General features: G+C 40.0%; 1 protein-coding gene across 1 annotated transcript in view; it reads left to right on the forward strand.

Moving 5' to 3' along the window:
• Nucleotides 1-25555, forward strand: part of THADA (THADA armadillo repeat containing) — a 159831-nt gene that overhangs the window by 84729 nt on the left and 49547 nt on the right. The window contains exon 30 of the mRNA XM_088527415.1: nt 10934-11049. Coding sequence (XP_088383541.1) covers nt 10934-11049 — 116 coding nt within the window. The remainder of the gene's footprint in view (nt 1-10933; nt 11050-25555) is intronic.

A 25555-nucleotide genomic window follows, 5' to 3' on the forward strand; every position in this document is an offset into this window, starting at 1 on the left:
AACTACAGAGTAATAATACTCAGAGAGTTCTTTCATGTTCTTCTCTTTTCATTTATCTCATAAATAACACCCATAATGTACTCAGTTAGGTAAAAGTTTATCTTAAATAAAGACCTTTCAGACAGATGCATGGAATCAATGTATAGAATTGGCTTTTTATGCCCATCTGACAGAAGAATGAATATTTGTAATAATATTTCAAGCTGTTTTAAGTATCATACAATGTGGTATTTTGTGAAAAAAATTAACAAGTTCATTTTACATTGTGAACTCTGTGTTCATGTTGTCTAAACAAGTGATCTCATTCTAGATACACATTAACTCAAGTTACAGATGTTACGTTTAGCAGGGCTTGCTTGTGAATTATTACTTGTGTTCCTTCTTGTGTTTTATTGTAGAGTAGGTTCTGATGTTGACAGCCAGACTTCTTCAGAAACAGAGGTGATGCAGCTACCTCAGCTTCTGCTGCTTTTTTCCACCAACCTTCTGACCGTTTCAGGCTTACTAATGTTTTCCCATCAGCCTTCTCCTTTCAGGGCAGTATTTATTAAGAAGAATTGCATAGGGAAAGAGGCAGAAGGAGGGTTAGAAGTTGAGAGTCTGTCTCATATATCTTTGCGTGCAGTCAGAATATGAGTGAGGCTTCTAATGTCTTGGCCTGTGTGGGTAACTCTTGTATTTTTTTAAGAGACATCTGTGTAACATAGAAATACAGTGCCCCCGTTAGCTACCAGAAGGCTCCAAACTGCAAGGTTGCAAATAGCATCATTAAGAAGTAGCAGCATCAAATGCGTCCGGGGCTTCCCTGAATGATGGATAATTCTGTTCGATGAGGCTGTCTTAAGTCATGAGCGGGTGAAGTTTGTTGGGGTTTTTTTGTTTATTTGCTTGTTTTCCTTAGTTAATTTTGATCAACTTAGGAAATGAAGGAAACTAAATCAACTTTAATATTTCCTTAATTTCCTTCATTTTTTTCCTGGAGAGAAGGAGAAATTAGGTTCTTTGGAGTGGTAAATGCTGCCTGTACTATTTGTATATTGACTAAAACTGAAAACTAGGTGAGAAACTTTAGGAATTTTAAGTGCTTTATTTTCATGGTTTGTTGTGTGTTTTACTTAGCTTTGTTGCTGCTTTGTATACTCTCTGGCTGACTCATTCAGTAGAGCATGAGATGATGGTAACTGAAGGCAATCTGTTCACAGAACTTTGAAGTGAAAATCATAGTGTAATGAGTAAGTATTTGACCAAAGACTTTGACTTTTTGATCTGTTGAACAGAAAACTTTTATTCTGATATCTTTAGCTAACTAGGAGAGTGCTTTTGCTCCTTAACTTAAAAAGATGGACTCCCTTTCTGCAGCTGGTAGTTCATTTTTAGTATATTTTAAGGCTAACAAGACTAACAAAGTGCAGGGAAGATGGCAAGCTATATTTTGGGGGGATGTGCAGGGGACAAGACTTGGTTTCAAGGCGTGTTTCCTTGTTTTTCCAAATACAGTCAATTTCTAAAAAGTGTCAAGTCTGTTTCAACAAATGCCTAGCTTTCTGAATTCAGTAACTTCTGACTGAATCATCTTGATGGTTATTTTGTTGCCCTGTTTTCCAAATTGAAATATTTTTAAGACTCAAGTTTATTGGAAGCAATTATACTTTATTTTGCTGTACATTTTATTATAATTTTTATTTCTGTACCAAATTTTACTGCTTCAAAAAAAAATCCTATATAATGTGATGAGTCTAGGCAATTCAACATAAACTGTCAATACCAAACAAAATCTGATGTCCAAGACCTTGGGCACATGGTCCAGATTGAGGGCAGGCTACTGCACAGGCTCTAGAAGATTGTGGTGTTTTGATAAGATCTGTGTGATGAGGAGCCATTCTGCATTACACCTCTTTGCAGCCTCACTTGTGGTTTACCATGGGTTATAAATTAAATAATGGGAATGTATGGCTGAGGGGTAATAGTCCCCTGGCAGAACATTTTTGCAAGAAGAGGTAGGAAGTATCCCCATAGTTCCTTGCATCACAGACACCAGATGGGTTTAAGCTGCCTTGACCAAATCTTGATCTCTTGCTTGAGGTGAAATCTGTCCATTGCCTAGTTCCTGCTCTTATTGCCAGTTTTGAGGCTTTAATGCCTGAGGATTCGTGCAGGCTTGCACTCTGCCAACAGCTTGGGACATGGCACAGAAATCCGCATCCAGCTGATCACCAGGAACCTTTCGCTGGGCCACGGATCAGCGGGAAGGGGACCTTCCTGAGGAGCTTCAGTGAAGAGGGAGAAGGTTTGCCCAGGCAGGCCGAGTAGCTGCCACTGCTAACCTGCCACCTGCGAGTGAAGAGGGCTGGGAGGATCCTTACGCTGGAAGGCTGGTGAGAGGCCTGGAGCAGGATGCTGTGCTGAGGGAACGGCAGGCTCACGGCAGCAGCCGCACGGGCACTGCCGGTCTGGGAGGAAGCCTCTGCGCAACACAAGCGGAGGACTCAGTACAGCCCCTTGGAAAGCTGTTCCTAAGTCTGCCAGTCGGGGAGACAGCTGCAGTCCTGTGGGATGGTGAAATCAAAGACCGGCTCGTGGAAATGTGGGAGGAAAAGAGCTTGGACAGTCTTACTTTTCAGAAAATCTTTTCTTCCATAAAAATTGCCTTGTGGACATTCTCTTGTGTCAAAAACATAATTTACCAAGTGTGTGAGAATGGAAAAGGGAAGGGAAAAATAATAAAGGCTTTCCTAAACAGCTTCCAAGATTTCCACAAAGGCAAGCTCCAGAAAACCCTGTGTCTTTGCTTTGAGACTGCTCTGGTATTGGTGGGTTTGCAGGGACGTGCAGTGCTCATATGCCCTGATGCTGCTGCTTAAAACGTGAAGTTATAATCAGGTTATCAGTGTTCAGGAAATGTTTGATAGCTCTGAGTTTGGCACTTTGATATGTGTAGGATGCTTGTTTGTCTGAAGGAACAACAACAACAGAAAAAAAAAATCCACCAAGTGACGAGGCTTTGTAGCTAATTAAAATCAGAAAGTGTACTGAGCCTTTCTGGGGAGGAATATTTGGTTAGCTGAAGTTTGAGAATAAAAGTGAAATAGATTGCAGCTCCTCAGTGTGCATTTCAAAGCCTAGATGCAATATTCATTAAAGTTGTTCTGTGATTATGTAGTTAGACCTTTCCTTGCCCTAAGGTTTACCTTGGCTAGGGCACTTGCAGTTAAATGACACTGTGAAAATTACTGGAAAACATTAACATTAACTTGTTATTGTAAGCCGACATCATGCTGAGCCTGATGGGAAGCAAAAGGTATAAATAGCTTGTCCATATGCGTAAAGCAAAAATCTGCTGAGTTTCAGCATTAGTGTGATTCATTTATTTGCTGTAATTTAAGTTTCATGCTAAGCTATCTATGGTTCTGTGAACTTGTTTGCATAGCTTTAAAATGTATGTGATGCCAGTAGAAAACTCCATTTGGAGGATCATCAATGGTCTAATACTGAAGGGCGCTGGGGGAATACTGTCTTTTTAATTTCTGTATGTTTTTGGTGGTATATCCTGTGTCTTACTGATACAGGTGTATTCCTTCCGCTGCGTTTTCTGGGAAGAAAAACAAAATATAACAAAAAAACACTCCCGAAACATAATTGAGGTGTTGTCATCGCCCTCCCCTCCTCTTCCCCCCTGTAGAGCTTTGTATAAGTGCTCACTCTCTGTGAGCTGGAACTTGAAAGATCTGAGTGAAATCTCTGCGTCCAGGGTGGTCTCCCTGTATAGATCACAAATAAATCACTTAACCTGTCTGTTTCCTTGGCCCTCCCTCTAAGTGCAGACACAACATGGCATTACCTAAGTCGATCCTTATTTCTTTTTCATTCGTGGAAACGGGGTGGAAGGGAGTCGCAGCATTGAGGAATGCGGCGCTCTGCGCGCTCGGCGTTCCTGAGGAGAAGTGGGGATCCCCCGAGGCGACGGCGCTGGCGGGAGCGCCTGGCTCTGCAGCCTGCTCCGTACGGCGCAGCTCGGCGTGGGGAATTCTGTTCCAGATGCTGCTGCAGTAATAACGGAGTTCGCTTCGCATTTCTTTTTGTGCTGCTGCCTAGCCAGCGAACCGACTCCGTTCAGCTGAACTGCTCATTCATTGTGTTTACAGTTTGAATAACTGAATGGTGCTTGTGCTATGCCGATGGCTAAGAGGAAGCTGATGCTCAGCTTCTTGTGCTTTTGTGGCACACTCATAATTTTCACACTTATTAAAATACAAACAAAAAAACCCTTTTTTCCCTCAGGTCTATAGAATTAACTATTACTGTATTTTTATTCACAACCTAAGACAATTCCATATCTTATTCTACAACTTCTTAACTCGATCTGTGAAACATGCTTGCCCGCATTTTAATTGGAACAACTTGTTTCTTTTATAAGCCTGCCTTTATTAATTTTGATGGAAGTGCTTGAAAGAAGGATGTTAAAAGCTTTACTTTCTCGTGAATAATAGTCTGGAATTCTGTAATTAGGTGATGAAACATGCTGACAAAACAAAGCTGAAATTATGGGAAAATTGAACCAGCTGTTGCTATAAATTATGAATAATATATACGACTCTCCTCATATAGACAGATAATTTCAGAAAATATCTGCAGTACAAAGTCTTACAATTCAGATTTCATTTATGCATAAAAAGACAGATTCGCGGAAGCAAGTCATATTCAGACAAGGTAATCATATATGGCAATGTTAATCTGATCTGCCAGTGGTGAAATCACCGTTATAAAATTAAAGAATTCAAAGAAAGGAGCTGATAGATATGTAATGATGCTTGTAATAATCTGGTATATATGATAGAGGATGTAATATATAGTGTATAAGGATAGAGGCCTGTGAAAGCAAGGTAGTGGGTTCTGTAACATTTCATGGTGTTGAAACTGGCATGGCAATAAAATTAATAAACATCTGAAATTCCTTTTGAAACGGTTGTCATTTAAACATGGAACTAGAGGCAAAATATTTACTGTGTCCTCCCTGCTCCCCCCAAGAAAAAGTAAGAACATCTGCAGCTCCTTCCTTCCTCGTAAGTGAAGGAAGGTCTAAGTGAGGCCTGCGCTGAGCTGTTGCGCTCGTGGTGTTTCTTCACCTCTGCATGGCAGAACATGGATGAGAAGACCAGGAGGCCTCACGTGAGACTCGCTTGGCATTCACAGGTCGAGAGCATAAATCACTGCTTGCTGCACGTGCCTGTATTTACCTCTGCGTTTTCTCAAGCAGATCTTTTGACAGCATCAGCATACATTTTTCTTGCATCTCAGGTGCTGTTGTGACCCCATAGTTATTGCTCAGATTGGGGCTGAACCCGTTCTTCAGGAATTGAGAACAATTTATGTAGCTGCTGTACATTCCTAAAAAAAAAAAAAAAAGATTCTGCACTAGTTTTACAGTATTATCCTGCAGCTTGTCTAAGTGCTTTTGTTTTTCAGAGTAGTGTCAGCTACAGGGACTGTGTTCTTGTTATACTGGCTGGTGATAAAATATTAGGCACAAATATAAATTTGTACAGAGCAGGAGGAAATTGGAAGATCAAGTCCTCACATCAATCTATCTATAGATAGATATCCTTTGGCACAACCTGGGGGGAGTTGAGGTTTTTAAACTTTGCTGTAATTAGCACACATGGATTGGTTTTGCACTTTCTTTATGTAGAGGAGGATTTCTTAAGGCTTTTTTTCTACACAGGAGATGATTATTTAACTTTGAACTTTTAATCATGCTAGCAAAATGCCTTCTTCTGTCACAGCATCTTGCCAGTTTCTATCTACATGGTCTTAGTTAAAACATGGAAAAAAATGGCTTGTTTTTAGAATATTGAGATAACTTGCAGATGTATTCGTCATACAAAAAGAATAACATTTTGTCTGCCTAAAACAAAAACCAAAAAAGTGGGAGTGGATTTTCTCCCAAGCATGTTAATACTCGGGCAAAAGGTTTTGACAGAGCCATTCCGAAATACCATATTTAGCTTAGTGCAATAATCTTCTTACTGCCAGTATTTTGCCAAGCCTTTTTTCTCTGTTCTTGTTACCTCAGTCTCCAGAGTTTGGCGAATGGTTCATTTTTCCGAGCTTACTGTTTGTGCAGCATTTGATTTCAGCTGGTGACACATCTGTATTTCGGGGAGCTAAGTAAATGGTCCGTGCTGAGAATGTGCAGTACAGGGTGATGTCAGTTTGCTTGTCCCCCTCCCCGGACCACTGAGCTGCACAGGCAGAGCACTGTTCCAGCCTAGCCCTTAGGAATGTGAATGTTTATACTGTATACTTAATTTCATGCAAACATAGCTAAGGGCATGCAGGCAGAAGTTTTTATTGCTTCAGGTCAGCTTAGGGGGAGGAGAGTTTAACTTTTGCCACTTCATTGAAAAATCTGCAATTATGTAACTTTCGAACGTGTTGGTGGAAAATCTGGCTCTTTAAGAAAGGGACTTTGTGCAGCCACATGTTGGGAGCTGTTTCCTTTAAATAGGAGCATGTGTGTATGCACCCAAAGCGTCACCCAATCGTTAATGCTACAAATTACTAGTTTTATGTTAAAAATTTATGTTAATTTTATCTCTTTCAAACAAAGTGTGCCACAATAGATTAATTTTGTGGCTACTACGTAGTTGTGCTACGTTACGTTAGCAGTGTCTTCATACATTTACAGGAGGAGTCTTGGTATCAGGAAAGCTTAAATGAGTGTACTGTATGACTATCAAGCTACCAATGGCATTTCACACATGCTGGTCGTGGAGGATTAGTGCAGATTGCTTGTTTGTTGCCTGCAAAATCCTAGCTTGTGCAAAATCCTGTAGAAAACTTTGAATAAAGTATGCCAACGTAGAACTCGATTTTGAATTTAGTTCACTTATTCAAAAATCTTTGGCTAAAATGGTTTTCTTTTATGAGGAAAATTTACTAAGATCTGTGATTTTTGGTGAGGGGAATCTGAATAAATGATGGAAGTTTTGGACTGAAATGATGAGAAAAAAAAGTCAGTATTTTATATATACCAAATGTGAGACTAGGGTAAAATGCAGTAGTTGAACATGACCTTTGATAAACACTAATTTTTCCAAGAGTGAATCAGACTCTTACATAAAAAATGAGATGTATTATGTGATTCTGGTGATAAATATGGTTCATGAGATCCTCTGTTTATTTATTTATTTATTTATTTATTCCATCTGAGTAATAGTGAGAGTTTACAGTTCATCTGGAGACCGAAAGGCAGAGAAGTTCTGCATGAATTTTTGATGCTAAATTTTTTAACTGGACTAATTTAAAATCACAAATCAATCTATTTAGTATGTGCAGTATTACCTCTTTCAAGATCTTTTAATTGAACAGTCAAACTACTTAGGTTTTGTGTGGATTTAGAAGGGATGTGCCTTGGGAGCTGTTTTCAAAGCTGAAGTGATCAAATTAATGTAAGCTTCTAGGAAAAAAATATAATAGCCTATTCACAGGTGTGAGACAGATTTTATATTATTGCTTAGAGGTAAATCCCTTCTCATTCCTGGAAGTGAGCGTAAGTGTAGAAGAATAAAATTAGAGAGATTAAGGCACAAAATGATTTTCAATTAGCAGAGGATATAAAAGATGATGGGAGCTTCTACATAGACATTATTTTCCTTTTTCATCCCCTTTCTTCATCATAATCTACTTAATATGGGTTAAGGACAAACTGCAAAAAAGACAGAAAACTAGTAGTTAGTGTCAATCTTGTGCATTGATTTTAATGAAAAGGTTAAATTCAAGTAGGTACCTGCATGAACCATTTTAGTAAGGGGACAGTTGTGTAGGCAAGAGTAGGCTAAAGAATAGGATTTGAAGTAGAGAGGTCTGGTGAAAATCATGTCTGAATTAGTCATTAGCTGAAATAATCACCTGGAAGAACTCTTGAAGAGGGAGGATATGTTTAAGCCTTGGAAGAAGATCCTTAATACATAAAACTATATAAAAAAAAACCCTATGCAATGGCCCAGGGGAAAGAGGGAGAACTCCTCTTGGAGGAATGATTAGCCATAGCAGAGTTTCAAAGTGAGAAACGGCTTTAAGAATAGTCAATTACCTAAATAGTTCAGCACCTGGGCCTGTTTCCTTATTGAACTTTTGTATGATCTACAAATATGGAGCATCGTTGCCATGTTGGTAAGCTTATGCTCTGCAACAGTGCATGTTACAGAACAGACCAGTGTTCAAAATGAGATTAGGAAAGCTAGAAAGTTGGTTTCCTATCAATAAAATGATGCTCAATACAGAGAACCTCAAAGGATTAAAAAAAAAATAGAGAAGGAGCAAATATCTTTCCAGAATCTCTTGCACGCATAGCACCTGTTAGCCCAAGAAGAAGAGAGTTTATTTCATTATTGCTGCCACAGGGGACTCGCTGGAGCTCTGTGTTCTGTAAGTACCTCACTTGGAAAAAATTTGAGCCAGCTGAATGGAGTCCTGAGAACAGTTGTTTTCCTGGTCCATGAGGGCAAAAGTCGAGGGTGGGTTTTGGATGTGAAACACTAGAAGAGGTTTCCTATGGGTATTCTGGAAACTACATTGGCCATTTCCAAGAGCAGGACAGTCAGGCACGTGTTTTGTCTTAATATGTTAGACCCTACCTCGGTGTTTATATGGATTCAATAGTCTCTTGTTTTCTCTCCTATTCTGTGAATAATTCTTATGATTATCTGATACTACTGCAGCTGTTTTTCTAAATGAATAATTTTAGGAAAAATAACCCAGATGAAATTGTGTCAAGTTAATGCTATACGGATGTACTTGTGTTTCCAAAACAAGCAAACAAATGCAAAAAGAACCCCAGAAGCCAGTAGCAAAGGAGACCAAGATCTGAGATACAAAAATGTGAATATGAAGATTTTTCATTTTTTCCCAAATGAGATGAAAACTCCAGCTTCATGAGTTAGTCATAAATTGTCCCTTTTCAAGTGTGAGATGCCAATACTCTCACAAATGAAGTGTTTTAATATAAAATGCTCGTGTGTGTGTATGTATTTTTATACATGGCTTGATAATATCTCAGCTCTAAAGCTCCCTAGGTCCTAGATTCTGAGCGTGACCAATCTAAAGAAGTAATCATTGGAGCATCTGCTCTTTGAGTTGGTGTAGAAATACTGCCAACTCTATCAGTGTAAGCTACCTGTGTAGATGAATAGATTTAGGATTTTGAGGCTTTAAGGCAAGTTGTACAGAGAGAGTTGACTTCCATTTTGGCCACTGTTTTGGCTTCCAATTTATGCCTATATAAAACTCTCCTTACCTTGAGTAAGAGGATGCCTTTCGGTGCAGTTACTGCACGATATGCTTTGTATAGAAGCTACATCATGTAGCCTGTTCCCTTGCATCGTGGATGGTACAGGTAAAGCCCAAGTAGCACGAGTGTGCTCACGCATAGAGAAGGTGAGTACTATGGGGGCTGGTTGCAGAGTCCCTTCCCACTGCTGGAAAGCTCTTCCTTCCCAACAGTCCGTTGGTGTCGGCTTCCGTACATCGTCCACTCTTTGCTCTTCATGCTTGTGACCCAGTTGGTTATATAGCTTTTTTTCCTAATGCCTGTGTATTCAATACTGCTTGGAAAATTTGTTTTTAACTGGCAGAGGAAGGTCACTAAGAAAAGGCATTATTTGGTTTATTTATCGGTTTGGCAAGAAAGCTTTAAAGACTGTGTTTTCTCTTTTGGTCTTTAGAATTTCTTCCTTCAGGGTGGCTAGGAAGTGACTGAGAGTCTCCTGTGTGAAACTCAGAAGGAGACAGCACAGTCCGGTGCTTCCACAGCTCCAGTGTAAGCAGCTCAGTCTCTTCTGTCCTTGGAAGGAAAGGGTATAAGCTGCTTTTTTCTATGTGAAACTCAGGCATCTGTTATGTGCGACTGGAGTCCTGAATGAAAGATCTCTGGGGCAGTACTAAAGATACTTCTGTGCTACTGTACACTTCAAAAGAAAAAAGCTATGTAAAGGCCTTAGCAAATTTTCTCTGGGATTCAGGTAACTAAACATCCAAATTTTAAGTGTGAGCCAGCTTTGGCAATCACAGGCATTTGATGCCTACTACTGACTAAAGGGTCAACTATATTTATTTCACCGTGGTACTCTGCATCTTTTACTTTTGTAATGCAGAAAAAATTCTCTTTCAACATATGAATAGTGCAGTCAGTAACTCAAGAATTGTAATTACCTTTGTGATGGAAACAGACTTCTTGCAGTTCCCTTGCATGATTTTAGTAACTTCTTATGGTTAACATATGCTGTCTCATTTGTATATGCTGTAGCTTGGAAGAAGATTCTTTCGGCAGCAGTTTTGTCTTAGGTGGCATTTCCTTTGCTGCAGCTTTTCACCCTTTCCTACTTCTTTGCTTGTATAACACAAATAGCTCTGTGCATCCTGTGTGCAAGGTTGCCGAGGTGCTCCCTGGACAGTTGTGCTGACCCTACTGAGTGGATAGTACAGGAATAAGCTTGGAAGTCGAGGGATGCTTAGTTGGTACCATGCTAGGAAGAGTGGTGCTCCAGGCGCTTTGCTGAGGCTGACATCTTCCAGAACTTCTTAGGTGTGCTTGTTCATTTACTTTGAAAAGTTACTGTTAAAGAATAGGCAATTTAAGGATTTCATCTCTTTGTTCTTAGGCAGGTGAAGAGCACCATGAAGGAAAGAATTCAGAACACCAAAATAGAAAGCACAGTCTGTAAAGTTTTTTGGTTATACAATTAACAAAAAATAATTCCTGTTCTTCCTGTGTCTTCCTCCTCCTTCAAGTGCACAGCTTGAGTAATGGTTGTACATTTTGCCTTGTTTGCAGCTTAGTTATTTGAAGGAAAGGCAATGACTAGAAACTTTGAATTCAAAAGTATTTCCACAGCAATTTTCAATTTTCTTTTTCTTTTTTTTGGGGGTTACTTAGGTTTTTCACTTGCTGCAGTCATACTTGGAATCAAAACAGCACAGTAATTCAGACTTTCAGGAGGGACTGACTGACATCATTACCTCTGTAGGAACCAAACTGTGGTTGGCCAAAAGGTAAGCTAAAATACTGAATATATGTTCATATATATATATATTACAAATATATTGAAAATGTAGTAGAGTTTTTTTTTTTCCCTTGTGGACATATGTATTTCTGTGGAATTGTGTAAAATTTAGTCATCTTATTTGCTGCTTTTTAGTCCAGATTTTTTTTTATCTTTTTCAAATAGTATGGAGCAAAAACCTGAGTCTACTTTATCTCTGTGCTTTATCATTTTTTATTCTTTTCTTAGTTTATTCTCATTTATAGACACCTAATGATTGTCTAGGCATTAAAAAGGGGGCAAAACAAAACTCAGTGAAGCTACTTAGAGAAGTATCATTTAGAAGAAAGGATGGCCATATAATTAGGTTATGATGACATTTTTCTCTATTTTAATCTTTATTTAAAAAAAAAAGTTGAAAAATATCACAGTGAGCAATTGTTGAAACTAATGACATCTTAAACCAGGGGGAAGCTGTTGTGTGTGTGTGTGTTGGTTCTAGTCATATTTGCCCCCAAAATGATATTGTATGTCTGGAAAAGACCAAGAAAAGGATGGCTTCCAGGTATGGAAGCTACTCAATATAAGGAATGACTAAGTAAACTAGGACTCTGTGGCTTGAAAAAGTGACTGCTGAGGAGCCATAAAACAGAGAGCTCTAAAATAATGAATGTTTTTATACGATGCATGAATTAGGAACATCAACTGATGCTAACAGGTGAGATGTTTAAAATGAAAAAAAAAAAGTAGCTCCTTGTTCCACGTCATTCATATGTTCCTTTCCTTCAGAAAATGAAGAAGTCTTAACAGGAAATGATTGGTAATCTCCATCTGGTTCTTAGGCCTTTCTTATAAGGACATAACTTAGTGTCACAGACAATGCACTAGGGTTGTTGTTTGAAAGAGGACAGTATTATAGGGACATACATTATTAATCTGAAATGGGTAAAAAGTTACAGGAAAGTAATGTGTAAATTTGGAATGGGGATTTACTTCCAAAAGTATGCTGTCCTGATATTAGGCTTGCTTGCACTCAGTCTTCATTTTACATTTCAGTGTCAGTTTTACAGTTTTTCCTGTCTTTCTTTGAGCTACCTGTTTCCTTTTTACTATGGGACATCTGCTATGAGGGACACTTATTTTTACTTGCAAGATTTTAAATTTTCAAGTAGTTTTTAAAGAATGATCATATGTATATCTGGAAGAAAGATTATCTTTCTTTATCTGCTTGTAGCACTGTCTGTTTTGGGGAGGTCTTGTGTGTTTGTGTTGTATGTATTTTTTCTTATTGTTGCTTTCTGGCCTTGAAAAGGGAAAAATACAAAAAAAAAATCTTGTATTAATATATATTGGTGTTAAAAAAGCTTGGCAATGTATGGCATGTACATATGAATCTCTTCCCTTCCTCCTATCCATGCCCAGATGTCTGAATTTGCTTTAGGGAATAAAATATTAGCTCACTCTTTCCAGGAAGTCAAATCTTTTGAAATAAATCAAGGGTTTTATTGATTTATATTTTCTGTCTGTTGTTGAGTAAGACTTACGGGATTGATTGGGTTATGGCTATTTATTTTCCGTTGTAGAATCTCTTAAAGTATCAGAAGAAAAACACCTCATTTCCCCATTCTTTACTTTTGTACATCCTCGAGATACTTTTTTTTTTTTTTTTAGTATACAAAAGTACAATTTCTGTTTTGATGTTTGGGTGAATTTGAGAGATTTCCTCAAGTCCTCTAGTGAATTCTGAAGGTAAAATTTGAAATGTTTCACTTCACTTGCAGATTTATTGTTACTGTGTTTTTCCTGCAAGTGTGTGGGTGCAGGATGTTTGAGTAGAAAAGAAATAGAAAAATATGTGAAGTCTGTTTTGTTGGAGAACTGAGGTGATGGAAAGTAGTCTGGTAAAAGCTATAAAAATAGTACATCAAGCTAAGCCTTTGAAGAAGTTCAAAGGTCTTTCATATGGGCAAAAAAGAGTAGAGTCTTTTTCTAGCTCAATTGCATACCAAGGATTTGCAAGGCTAACTGTACTTCTGCTTTATAAATATAGAAAGCTAAAAGTGTACCTTTTGGAGCTGCTAAGTTGATAGACAGAAGTCCCAGAAATATCCGTCTTGTTCCATTATAGCCTTTGGCACGGCAAAGTGTTAGTGTTGGAAAACCGGTGCAGCCTCGTCATCGCACAGCTTTGCTGTAGGATGCAGTGTAGGTGGTTTGATTTTCCCCCCTCCCTCTCCTTCATTCTTACTGGTGACAACAGGAGGGGCATCAGACTTCAGATTCTGCCAGCAGTCACACAGTGTGCTCTGTTACCTGCTACCACATCTTACCGAGAGCTCGTCTGCACGGGGACGTTTGCTTGTGGGAAGGATGCTTGCTTGAAACTCCGCGGCAGTTTGGGTGGGAGAGGGCTCTGGACAGAGCCAGCTGGCTTTCCCTTTGCGGTGAATTGCTGGCTGGTCTGTGCTGGATTGCCTCTGGTGCTCACCTTGATAATCCAAATATCCCACGCTCTGCTGTGCTGCGGCTCAGCCCTGTGCCTTCTGGATGGGACTACCAAAAACATCCATGGGTAGTAGGATGTAGGGGCACAAGATGCAAGCTCACATAACCAGCAAAGTGATTCCAGGTGTGGCTTCAAAACCAGATTCATTTCCCACTGAGATTTTTGCTACTCACTCTAGAATAACTCATCTATACCTCTGCTTTGAGCAAGGGGAAACTCATGTGCATTTTATAATGCTACAGAGTACTGTGACCTGCTGAGCTGGTGGCTGTGGCATTCCAGCAGACCTGTAGCATCCTCTTCTCCATGTACTTTTGTCAGTGTTTCATAAATGACAGCAGAAAGGCAAGTGGCCTTACTCCCTTCCTGGAAGGTTGAGTAGAGCTTGGGCTTCCAGTTTCACAGATACGAGTGGCCTCACTGTTGTGTCCCACTTGCGGCTCAGGGAATGAAGCCTGAACAGGCCTTTATTCCCCTCGCTGTCTGGTAGGACAGACAGTGATAATTTCTCATGAGTAGATGACTACAGACAGAAAAAAATGTTTTCAGTGGTTATGGAGGCAGCATAGCAGTCACCAGAGGTGTAAGGTCTAACCTGACAGCAAATTTGACTCTGGGTTCTCGCTGGGGCTAGTGGATTTGGATCGAGCTCATGGCCGTGCTTGGGGCGAGGGATAGGGCTGGAGAGTGATAGAGTGCAGTGATCCTCATGGAGGTGGGCTACAAAGGGCATCCCAAGTGACATGAGGGACTTGGAGTCTGCTCCTAACCCAAAATTTGTTTCCGCAACTTCAGTGGGGCTGGTAATTTAGTGTCCCAGGCAGGTCCGAGGTTAGGATTAGGGTTTGAGAGTGATAAAGCATAAAGCCCTGTGTGGAGTGGGGCTGCAAAGAGAATGAAAAAGGACGTGAGGAACTCAGCAAATCCCCTGCTACGGCAGTCTTTGCTTCTGGGCCTTCATTGTGGTTGGTTGTTTGGGCTCCTCACCACACACAAACAGTTTGGGCTAGGGTTAGGGTAGGGGCAGGGTCAGGGTTGTGAGAGTGATAAAGTGTAGAGCCTAATGTGGAGTGGGGCTACAAAGGGAATGCAAAAGAGCATGCGGGGTTACAAGATAACTCTTCCTGCTGCTCTTTTTTCTCTCTGGGCCTTCACTGGGGTGGTTGCTTATGGATCCCATCCGCAACCACAGTTAGGGTTGTGAGAATGATAAAGCATAGAGCCCATAATGGAGTGGGGCTACAAAGAGAATGCCACAGTACTTGCAGGGCTACATGGTATCTCTTCCTATGGATCTTTTTATCTCTGGGCCTTCATCGGCAGTGGTGGTTTTGGGTCCTGGCCACAAAGGCTCTTGGGGTTAGGGTTGTGAGGGTGATGAGGCCGAGAGCCCCTTGCGCAGTGGGGCAGCAGAGAGAATGCAGAAGGACTTGTGGGGCTACACTAAATCATCTGCTATGACAATTATTGTTTCTGGGTCTTCATTGTGGTTGGTGGTTTTGGGTCCTGGCCAAACCAACCATTTCAGCTAGGGTTAGAACTAGGGTTAGGCTGGGAGAGTGATAAAGCTTAGAGCCTCTCGTGGAGTGTGGCTTCCAAGAGAATGCAAAAGGACATGCGGGGTTACACAATACCTCTTCCAGCGGGTCTTTTTGTCTCTTAGCCTTCATTGGACTTGGTGGTTATGAGTTAGCGTTAGGGTTGGGAGAGTGACAAAGCTCCACGTGCAGTGGGATTGCAAACAGAATGCCCAAGTCCTTGCTGGGCTTAGGGTTAGGGCTGGGAGAATGATGAAGCGTTGAGCCTCCTTCAGAGAGGGCTGCAAAGAGAAGGACAGCCAGGGCCATGCCAGTCCTGTCCTGCCCCAGCCGTTGGCTCTTGGCTTTTGTCTGGGGTTGGTCGATTGCTGTATCGGTCATGTCCAAGTTCCAAACCCTAACCCTTAAGGTTAGGGTTTAGAGAGTGATAAAACCTAGAGCCCACTTGGAGGAGGGCTGCAAAGAAAATGTCAAAGGTCTTGCAGATCTCCACCAATTCTCCTGCTACCGCAGTATTTTTCAAAGTTAAAAAGGTGGAGGGGTGACAATGAGAGCAGAAGGCCTGAGAGAAGTTTGTGTACTGCCGTGTCTAAATACCCAACCGTATAAACTTTCGAGAGAGATAAGAGCTGTTGAATTTCATTTGCAGTGCAGCCTTAGGAGGAATTTTTCATACATGAGCTGTAAATAAATGCACACTGGATGCTCCAGAAGAGAAGTGAAATTTCAGACATTGCTCATACGGGTAAGCAGAGCGAACAGCCTCTATAACTGTTATAGAGCTGGTGCATTTATATTTAGAGTAATACAACATTAGATTAACACAGCAGTTTGGTCACGATGATGTACCAGGTCCTCTTCTCTGCTGTTGCATCTGCTAGGTGGTTACATCAGTGTTTGAATTAGGAAAAGTCACACGTCACTATAGCTTTCACTGTTTCACTCTGTACATTTTCACTGTTGGGAGGTAGGGGGCAGGCATCGGGGATGGAGAAGGAGAGCAAAAGAGCAGGAGTGAAAGTAAGGGCGAAGGAGCGCCCTCAAGGATGAGCAGGGTGCATGAGGAAAAAGAGCATGAGTGAGAAAGAACGGAAGGAGGCAAGTGAAGCCCTTTACAGAGTTGGAAGCAGGAGGGAGGAAGGAAGAAAAAATTCAGTGTTGCTTCCCAGCAAGATCCCTCCCCAAAATGCTCCGTTCTATTATGGATCAGGATAGCTCAGTGGGGAGAGATTCTGTTTTCCTCCATTCTTGCTAGCTTCATTGTCCCGTTGCCTCAGCATCAACTCTACTCTCTGCTCCCCTCGGTAAGCAGCGGGGTCTTGAAAGTCCCTTGTCAGTGTTCCTGGGGTCCCTGAGATGGAATAATTTTGCCGTGTTGAAACGTTGAGTTTGCTCCCTTCATATGACACACGTGTTTTCTGGCATCACGGGCAGCCCTAGGTGTCCAGCTGTCTTCCTGGAGAGCCAAGGATATCTGGAATTTCCTGATACACCCAGAAATACCTACTTGAATCAACACGTTAGATCAGCTAACTGAGCTCCTCTACAGGAAAGGAAAGACAGGGACAAACAGCACCAAAGAGTAAAGGCCATAGCTGGACAAAAGTGCTGCATGTCACAGTTTTTTGTAGCTAACACAGGTAGCATTTTTTTAATAGAGAATTGAATGAATTTGTAATGTACAGTTTCTTATCAGCCAGCCCAGATTCCCCCTTGGTTTAGTGTCTTGTACCTGTCTGCTTCATGTTCAAGCAGGTATTTTCATTTTGAATCAGTAAGGTAGAAAAACATCCTGCAGGACATCCAATATGGTCAAAAATAAGCTAAGAAATAACACACACACAGGTGGATTGATGAGTAGTTGGTCTGATTTGATTAACCAATAGAGAGTTTTTGCACAAGAAAGCATTTTTTTTAATTATATAGAGTTAGTATAATAAAAGATGCTGTTTCTTCTGACAAACTTAGTAAGCTGGTTTGAGTTCTTGTTCAACAACATCAGCCAGCCTCCTTTAGAGTGGCATAACACAAGACATGAATGTAAATTGAAGAAGACAAGTTGGCCACCACAGTAGGAACAGTTTCATTGCAGATAACATAGAACCCACTCCTTGTATTTTAGCTCTCCTTGTTTTTCTTTCTTTATGTGTCATAAAGACGTAATTCACCAGTGAAGAATGCAGCAATTCATTTAACCTCCATGCAGTATTTACACTTCATGCATCAGGTGCCTTTTTTTCATCATAATGAGACATACTGGGAATCCCAGAGCCACGAAGATTTATGGACTTCAGGGCTCTACTGGCAAAATACAGAGCACCATGAACATACTCTCAAAACTTTCAGATTAATTAAAATCTCTAGAGGGTTGATGAGTAACAATTTTAGTTAAAGAGAGCATCATTCTCTCGCATCCATCATTCCCATGGGGACAGCAATAATGTAGGAATTAAAAAAGAAAGCAGAAAAAAGTGTCTGACAAAGGAATTATAAAATACTAATCCTTTAAGTTTTCAGGCTTTACCAGACACTCAGCCTCCCAGAATTTATGTTTGAGTCAGCTTACAACAATTTTTTTTCATACTGTGTTTCTAAAATAAAGAGCATCTTCAGTTAAAATAAAAAAGTAAAACTAAAAGTGAAGGAGAACATCATGTCTCAGGGAATAATTGATATATAGGTAAGCAGTCTGTCCTCCAGAATACTGTTAGGGACTCAGGTCAAACTGTAACCCAGTTTCTTCCAAATATTTAGGTATAAGATTATTTGTATGCATGGAGAGCCCCACTGAGGCCAGTTTAAGTTACGTTAAGCCCAGGTGTGTATCTCTAGGGGAACTGGGCTGTAGTTTCACCAGAAAAGTTTCTCATAATGTTGCAGTAGAGCCCCAAATACATCAGCTGCAGCATGCTTGTTTCTGACAAGCAGCAAAGGTGAAGTCAAAAAACGTCCCCCAACACAGCTGAGAGAGCAGAACAGAGATGCAGACAACTGTTGAGAAGAGGTGATTTAAACCAATGCTAGATGGAACAGCTGAGGTTTAAAAATACAGTTGGGAATCATAGGTTGGGAATTACCACCCAAAATGAGGAGAGATTAATTGAAACACACGTAGCTTCTCAGCAGAATTACCAGAAAATTCATTCATGTGGTTTGCTAATTAATTGTTGGTACTTTTCCTACCCTTTCTGTTTTAATTCAAGAGGAAACTTCTTGTTCCAAATTCCATGTTGCAACAATTCTCTGTGAGAGAGAAGTCATTTCCAATGAAAAATGAGCTAGTTGCACTAATTTTCAAGAGTCACAAAATACAAGGACATAAATATTGTGTGGATGCATCTTCTTAAAATAACCATATCTGTCGATTTCTAAAAGGAGTTTATGAACAAGAATCTTAGATGTGTATGACTTTCTGGACCAAGTATCACACTGCATCATTTTGGTACATCTATCTACATGGAAAACAGGAAAATGAAAAAAATAAGAGAAGTCAGCAAATTGCCTCTGAATGATGTTTTAATCAGAGTTAAGCACCTTAGGATCTGTGTTCTTTCCCATGTTAGTCTGTTCCAGATTAAGATGAACAGCACATGTCAAGAGCACCTGAAATAAAATTGAAACATCTGTTTTGCCTTGAATTGTCTCATCATATTATAAGTAACAGGAAACTTTTATTTGTCTGGCTTGGTTTGTCTCACTTCTAGAGGTGACTAATGTGTGCCATAACAAACAACTTAATCACTTAATAGGATGAATGCAATTATTTCTTTTCCTGAGAACAGCACCACTGGCAGTAAAAAGTAAACTAATAGAATGAACAACAAAGGATCAATTAAAAAATTGGAATGTGTCAAAGCTTTGTGAATCGTATATGTCATCATCACTGTAGGTATGTTAGATAGTAAAATCCATCTTGAATTCACGTAAGCCTTGCTCACTCAGTTTATACACAGAGAAATGCTTTTCTAGGGAATTACACTCAGGAAATTTAAAATCCAGTGAAATCTCCATGTTTGTCCAAAATTTCAATTTGATTTGCAGTCTCTTCCTGGGAACATGTAAGCAACTCTACCTTAAAGAAAAAGTCTTGATGACACTTGTAGCTTTTCAATTTCTAGTTAAAAGTCTACTAATATTTTAATCCAGTTTCCTGGTGTAACTTCATAATTTCAGTCATGACAATGTGGTCTTGGTGGGATTGGTACAGTGCAGGAATAGTGTGGATCTGTCATGATCCTTTCTGCTGTATTGTGCAATCTATTTTTCATCCTTCTTACATGTGTCTCTGCTGCTTGCTTGCGTAAGGAAATAGGATATTCATCTTCTGCTCATGAATAAGTGATCTAGTAGTGCAGAGATGGAATAATTTTCCAGTATTCTTGTGGAGGTAAATTCTCAGAGCATTTTGAGAGTTCCACTTGCAATGCTAAACAGGAGACATCCTTCAAAAATCCCTCAGATTCATGAAAGTAGGTAAGAGTTGATACTGCTTCAGGTAAAGACTTATTTCTTTATCTCTTAAATCTTTCAAGATCTTAAAATAATCTTAAAACTTAATTACTTCTTAAAGAGTTCTTCAAATCTAAATAGCTTTTCAAGATGACATCATCTCTTACAAATAGTGCTTGGAGAAGTAGTGCGTTCTTAAGTTTCTTAAGGAAAGTTATCACGCATTGCTAGATCTATTTGTTCTAAAAAATATGTACTTACTGTGTGTTCAAATGACCTATAGTATTAATAGTTAGTTGTGTCATCATATAACCCTGACAAATTGTACAGAGCTCATCCTGCTGTTCACATGAAAAGGCCAGAACTAAATTATTATGTGAAGTTTCGTATTAAGATGCATGCTTCCAAGAGAGGTCCAAACTAAGAAATTAATCCTGATTAGAAATATACTTAGTTATTTGCTTATTAAAACATATTAAAAATCTAAAACATTTTAAACTAGCTTGTTTGAACATTTGTGCTAGTCCTGGCTGGACAGCACTCGGTATGATAAGCTGCACTGCACTTGATAGATAGCTTAGAAAATACAGAGCAGTTTTCCTCATTATTCACTTCTCTCTGTCAGAGTATTTCGGAGCACTGATGAAACCTCTTCAGCACCAGCAGCATTAAAAGAAGGAGCAGGGTGAGAGGGCGAATGCTTCAACCAGTCACTAGCAGCTGTGTTTGTCCCTCAGTTTCTCAGGATTTTCACTTGTGCCCCCCTCAGTAGAAGACAACTTGGAGAGAGACCAGAGAAAGGTTGGACTGGAGACTTGGCAAGCCAGGTTTATGGGAGCAGCACAGGAATAAAGCTGCTACCCCAGGCTGCCTGGCTTGAAACAGGGGGCTTTGCTGGCAGCAACTCCAGGGCTCTGGAACAAATTCCTGTAGGAAGCAAGGACTAGCAAAAACAGTATCAATTGTCACTTAGAGTACAAACCCACCCTTCCTTTGTCTTGCTTTCCAAAAAACCCAATCCTATCAAAATAAAGCACTCGTACTAAGTATCTAGTTCTTTATGTAGGGAAGCAACAAGCCAAGTAAAGCGGATGCTAGTTGCCTCGTGTACCGTGCAATTGGTAGGTAGTTGTATGAAGCAAGAACGGGGCTCCTGCAGAAGACATCTGCTTGCCTGAATCTCCCTTGCATCTCAGGCCTTTTATGTGGTTAAAACCGCCTCTCCTCCTGTCACTACTAAATTGCGAGGGTAGTTCCACTGAATGATTCTGAAAGGGCTCAGTTTGTTTCCGGATCAAAATCACTGTTTTAGAGGAGTTTCTAAATCAAGCTAGAAATCAGAATCATGTGCGCAGAGCATGGCAACGTACTATCTTTTGAGCTGAGATTGTGGTAAATGTCGTTCAAGAGGCGCTGCTACTGTGCCAGTATTAATGATTATTACTCTAATTACATGTTTGGATAAAACACCTTACTTAAAATTCAGTGCCAAGGTGTTATAGGTGTTTAAGCAACAACAGAAAAACCACTGATGGAAAGATCTGAGGATTTGCCTGGAGGCTTATACATAACAGCCACTCTGAGCCATGCTAAATGTAACCAATGTGGTATAAAGGAAAAAAAGATTGCACAGCACTTCATACAGTTGTCACTAGCACTAATTTAAACCACACTATGGAATAAGCTATTTAAGTGGGCTTGTTGATCTACTTTTTAATCCCAACATTGAGGAAAGAAAAGAAGATAAACAGTAGCTTAGGAAGCACAGGGCTATTTATGAGTTTCCACACAGTGCTTCGTGTTACTAGTTTCTTTCCCGCTAAACATGGGTTGACAGTGAGCTATAGGGTGTTATGAGACAGAAAAGCATTTTCATTCATTATAGCCTTGACATCATCTGACCTTTTTTGGGGATCATTTTCACCTATATTCAGTCTTTTCTCTGTTCTCTCAATCATTTCCACTTAAAAAGAAAGCGACTATCTGAAATAGAAAAAGGAGCTTGGCACTAGACAGTACTATTTATGGATGGAGAAAAGTGACTTTGCCTCATTGATTTTTTTTGTCATAAAGATTATTTCTCAAGATCAGTTTCAAATAATTATTCATTTCTTTGTAGTCTGTATTCCAAACGTGTATTTTTAGTTCTCTGCTCGATCTGTTATACCATGTACAGGTAAACTCAATTCCAAAATATTTTTTAGGATAGCAGTCATGTAGATATGAGTTAGAATAACTTGCTTTAACTACTTATTGTTAGGTGTGTAATCATGGCAGGCTAAACTCTGTGATGAACTAAGGGGCCACAGTTTAGGATGCAACCAGCTGTTGTGTCCACTCGTCCACTGCTGTGTTTAAGTGACACAGTACAAGGAAAAAGTGCAAAGGAACAGTTGGGCTAGGGCAGTCCTTGTCTTTTGATGGTAAAGGGGTAAAAAAAGGGGGGACCTGAGGTAAGAGAGGTGAAAGAAATGTAATTGTTCTTTGTTAATATGAAAGTTATCTGATATGACCTTTATTAGGTCATATCAGACCCAGTACTGTCCATGAGGACTACGTTCCTCATGAACAAATCTAGGATGAAAGCAGTTATAGGACTGAAAGAAAAGTTTCTCTGAATAATGAGTTAAACATAGTGTCAGTCTGATTTTTTCCAGAAACCTATCTTTGGCAAAGAGGGAACACATGGCACCTAGCTTGGGGCACAAATTCCTTAGTGGTGGGTTTGCTTGAAGCCCATAGAATTTAAGTATTGTGAAGATGAGCAATGACTTCCCCCAAAGGATGTAAGGGAGGACATTTTTACCTCTGATCATCATGAAGTCGCAGTCAAACAATTGAGGCAAGCAAGGGGTGCAAAAATACAAGATTAGAAGTCAAGCATTAATAAAACTAGAATGTCAGATAATTTGTGCAAGAGTTGACAAAAGAAAGATGGGAGGAAGAAAATGTGTTTTTTTGTTTGTTCTTTAACCCATTCTCTAAATGAGGTGGAGAATGGCAGTCTTCCGATTTTCTCTAGCTTTTCCTTTTCACATTTTTGTTTGTAATATCAACAAATATCTAGCAAATTGGGAAATGCAAGTAACTATGTCTGTTCATTTGTGGCCTATATGCACTATGTATCCATTCTAAACATTTGAAAATAATTTTAATGATTGAGCCTATGAGTGTGGTAATTGACTGACCAGGGTTCATCAGCTGCAGCAATCATTGATGTGTTGACTCTTAGCCAATAGCAAACATTAAGGGAAAATGATTATTTTTGTCCTGTTTTACTTGAAAGAGAAGCAGTCAGATAAGCAGTGATAATTTAGTAATCCACACTTACTTAGAGGTTTAACATGTATTTAAATACATCCTAGGATGTAAGATAAAACTTAGGATGTTTGATAGAACATTTGACTGTCGTTCCTAAGTATGTGTCTAACTTGAATGTGGGCATTCAGGGAATATGAAGAATTGAATAAGTTTGTTAAAGATGTGTTTCAACTTTCAGAGTAGGCATACAATACGTGCAATTGCCATTTTTGAACATAAGCTCTTAATCATATCCACAAATATATTTCCAATAAATAAGCAAAAGAGCTTTAGTAACATCTGCTTTACAAGATGAATTCATCCCTGATGTTGATTGTGTAAAATTTAGTATATTTGCACATGGGATGAGTTTGTCCTCTCAAAATTTTAAGATGGTGTAAAGGCATCACATATGGCTCTCATTAAGAGAAGAAACAAGAAAGCATACAGAATTATTTTATCAAACCAGCATACTCCAACAGCAACAACAAAACACAACCTTCCAGTGTCATTCACCAAAGGCAGCCAGAGAACAAGTTATTTTTTTTTTTTCTTGATAGCTGAAACTCAGAATATTCTTGGTAGTACTGCTAGGGAAATAATTTGTGTAGCTTCCTTTTGAAGTGATAAATTCCCTGCCCTCCTCAGGGCAACTAACAGCAATGTGGAGGCTTTGGTGCTGGTAGAAAAACTGAAATCACCAGAACAGCAACTTCCACTTCGGGGAAGCTGCTTGCTGTGGTGCAGGGCAAACTCATCTTACAGAATGGGTTAGGGGGGCTTTTCCTGTGGCACTTTCTCCAAGAAGATGCCAACAACGCAAGCAGACAAGCAGATGCACTGTTATAAGATGCTTGTATTTATATGAGGGTGTTCCTGTGCTTCCAGGAACTCTGCAAGCGTTACTTGTTAGTGTTGGCTTTATTATTTTTTAAAATGATTTCCATTAACATGTAGGTCTGTTGGCTGTGATGTTCAGTGATGTGTTGGTTTTGTATTACATGGTTAGAAATGTTATGGCCAAAGTTTAATAATTAAATCAATAATTAATGTCTCCTCAAGAAGACCAGAGGAAGGTCGTGCATCTTTTGATGTTGTTGTTTCAGTGCTGCATGACATGGGCTCTGAGAGAAAACAGATCAACGTTTGAAGTGTGCCTTCTGCTCGAATGTACCCCAAAACAACCCTAATTTTTTACAATAGTGAATCTGAAGCTATAACCAAAAGACTGGGAGATGTATGTGTTAATCAGCTGCTAATTGTGTATGGCTGCATATCAGCTGCTAATTGTGTAAGCTTTGTGGCCTCCCTGGGTGACACATCTCCCTGCGGGTGAAGTGTGGCCAACACAAAGCCAGCTGGGCCTGATTCATCAGCAACCACATAAGGAAGAAATGCCCTGGACAGCGCACGGAGGGTTATGTTGTGTTGGCTGTGCAGCAGTGATTCAAGCAAATACACTCCTGAGTGCTTTTAGAAGGTTTTTTGCTGATGATTCCAATGCAGGTTTTCTCAAATTAGTCTAATGTCAAGGAAATTTGCAGGTAGTTAAACATAGCTAGCTTTATTCAGTCTTAAATGGTGTGCTAGTTCTTTTCAGTTGAAATTCTGAGAAAAATGGTCCATAATGTAGCTGAAAATCTTGCACTATATTGAAGAATGCTTATGCATCTCTTAGAGCAAATCACTCTACAGTCAAGTCTTAATTCTTTGTAATAGCCATATCACATGTTGCCTTCACAGCTCTGTGCAGAGGAATGAGAGCCTAATTGCAGGCCTGTTGCAGCTTGGAGCGGGTCAGGAATGCCAGACAACAACTTCATAGAAGCTGGAACTGACTTCGTTTATTTCGCGTTACGTATCACAGTATATAGCAATTCGCAAAGCAACATCTCGGTAGAGCATCAGTAATTGGTTACAAGCATTAACGTACTAACATATCATATGTTGCTAAGCCGTATCCAAGCGCCTAACCGCAAGATTTAAAAACAGCATCTCAGTCCTAGGAACTTCCTCAAGTACAGGAGACACTTCCTTAAAAGTTGTTTACCGAAATTCAGTGATTCTGCACGTCAGCCTTTTCAGTCCAGGTTAAGGACGGTCAAAGGCACCCCCCTGTACAATGTCCCCCTACATCTCCCCCTTTTTCTTTAGATCAAATGTCCCCAAGAAGCAAGCCAACCTTGAGGTGTCAGATTCGGATTACGTGACAAGGCAGTTAACAAACATGATATTAAAGTGCGCAAACAGGTCCAAGCCATCATTAAACCAACTACAAGCAACAGTCCCCATAGTAAAAACATTAGTAGCGATTTCACCAGCAATTTTATCCCTCCCCCGATTCCAAACAAGTCAGTTAACCCATCGAGTCCGAAAAACCCAACATCTTTTGTTACTTTCTCCGCATGTTTGATCAAGTCGTGGAGTTGTCGATGTACGGCTGCTGAGTGATCTTGCAGGTCCATGCAGCACATTCCATCGAAGTCCTGACACCCATGCTCGTGAGCAAGAAGCAGGAAATCAACAGCGGCACGGTTTTGCAGTACAGCGTGTTGTGCCTGGGTTAAGTCATCTGACAACTCACTAAGCACAGTACTAGTTGCATTCGCTTGTTTCAAGGCCTAGCAGGCAAGGCTCTCAATATTTCAGTGTGCCCGCGCGGCTGATACCCCGGGGATGAAGAAGGATGCTGCTGCAACCTCCCAAGTGCTCCAGAGATCAAC

Source organism: Tinamus guttatus, unplaced genomic scaffold (genome assembly GCF_059628265.1).
Source record: "Tinamus guttatus ecotype Peru unplaced genomic scaffold, ASM5962826v1 Tinamus_guttatus_pri_ptg000286l, whole genome shotgun sequence".
In the NCBI taxonomy this organism is placed as follows: Eukaryota; Metazoa; Chordata; class Aves; order Tinamiformes; family Tinamidae; genus Tinamus; species Tinamus guttatus.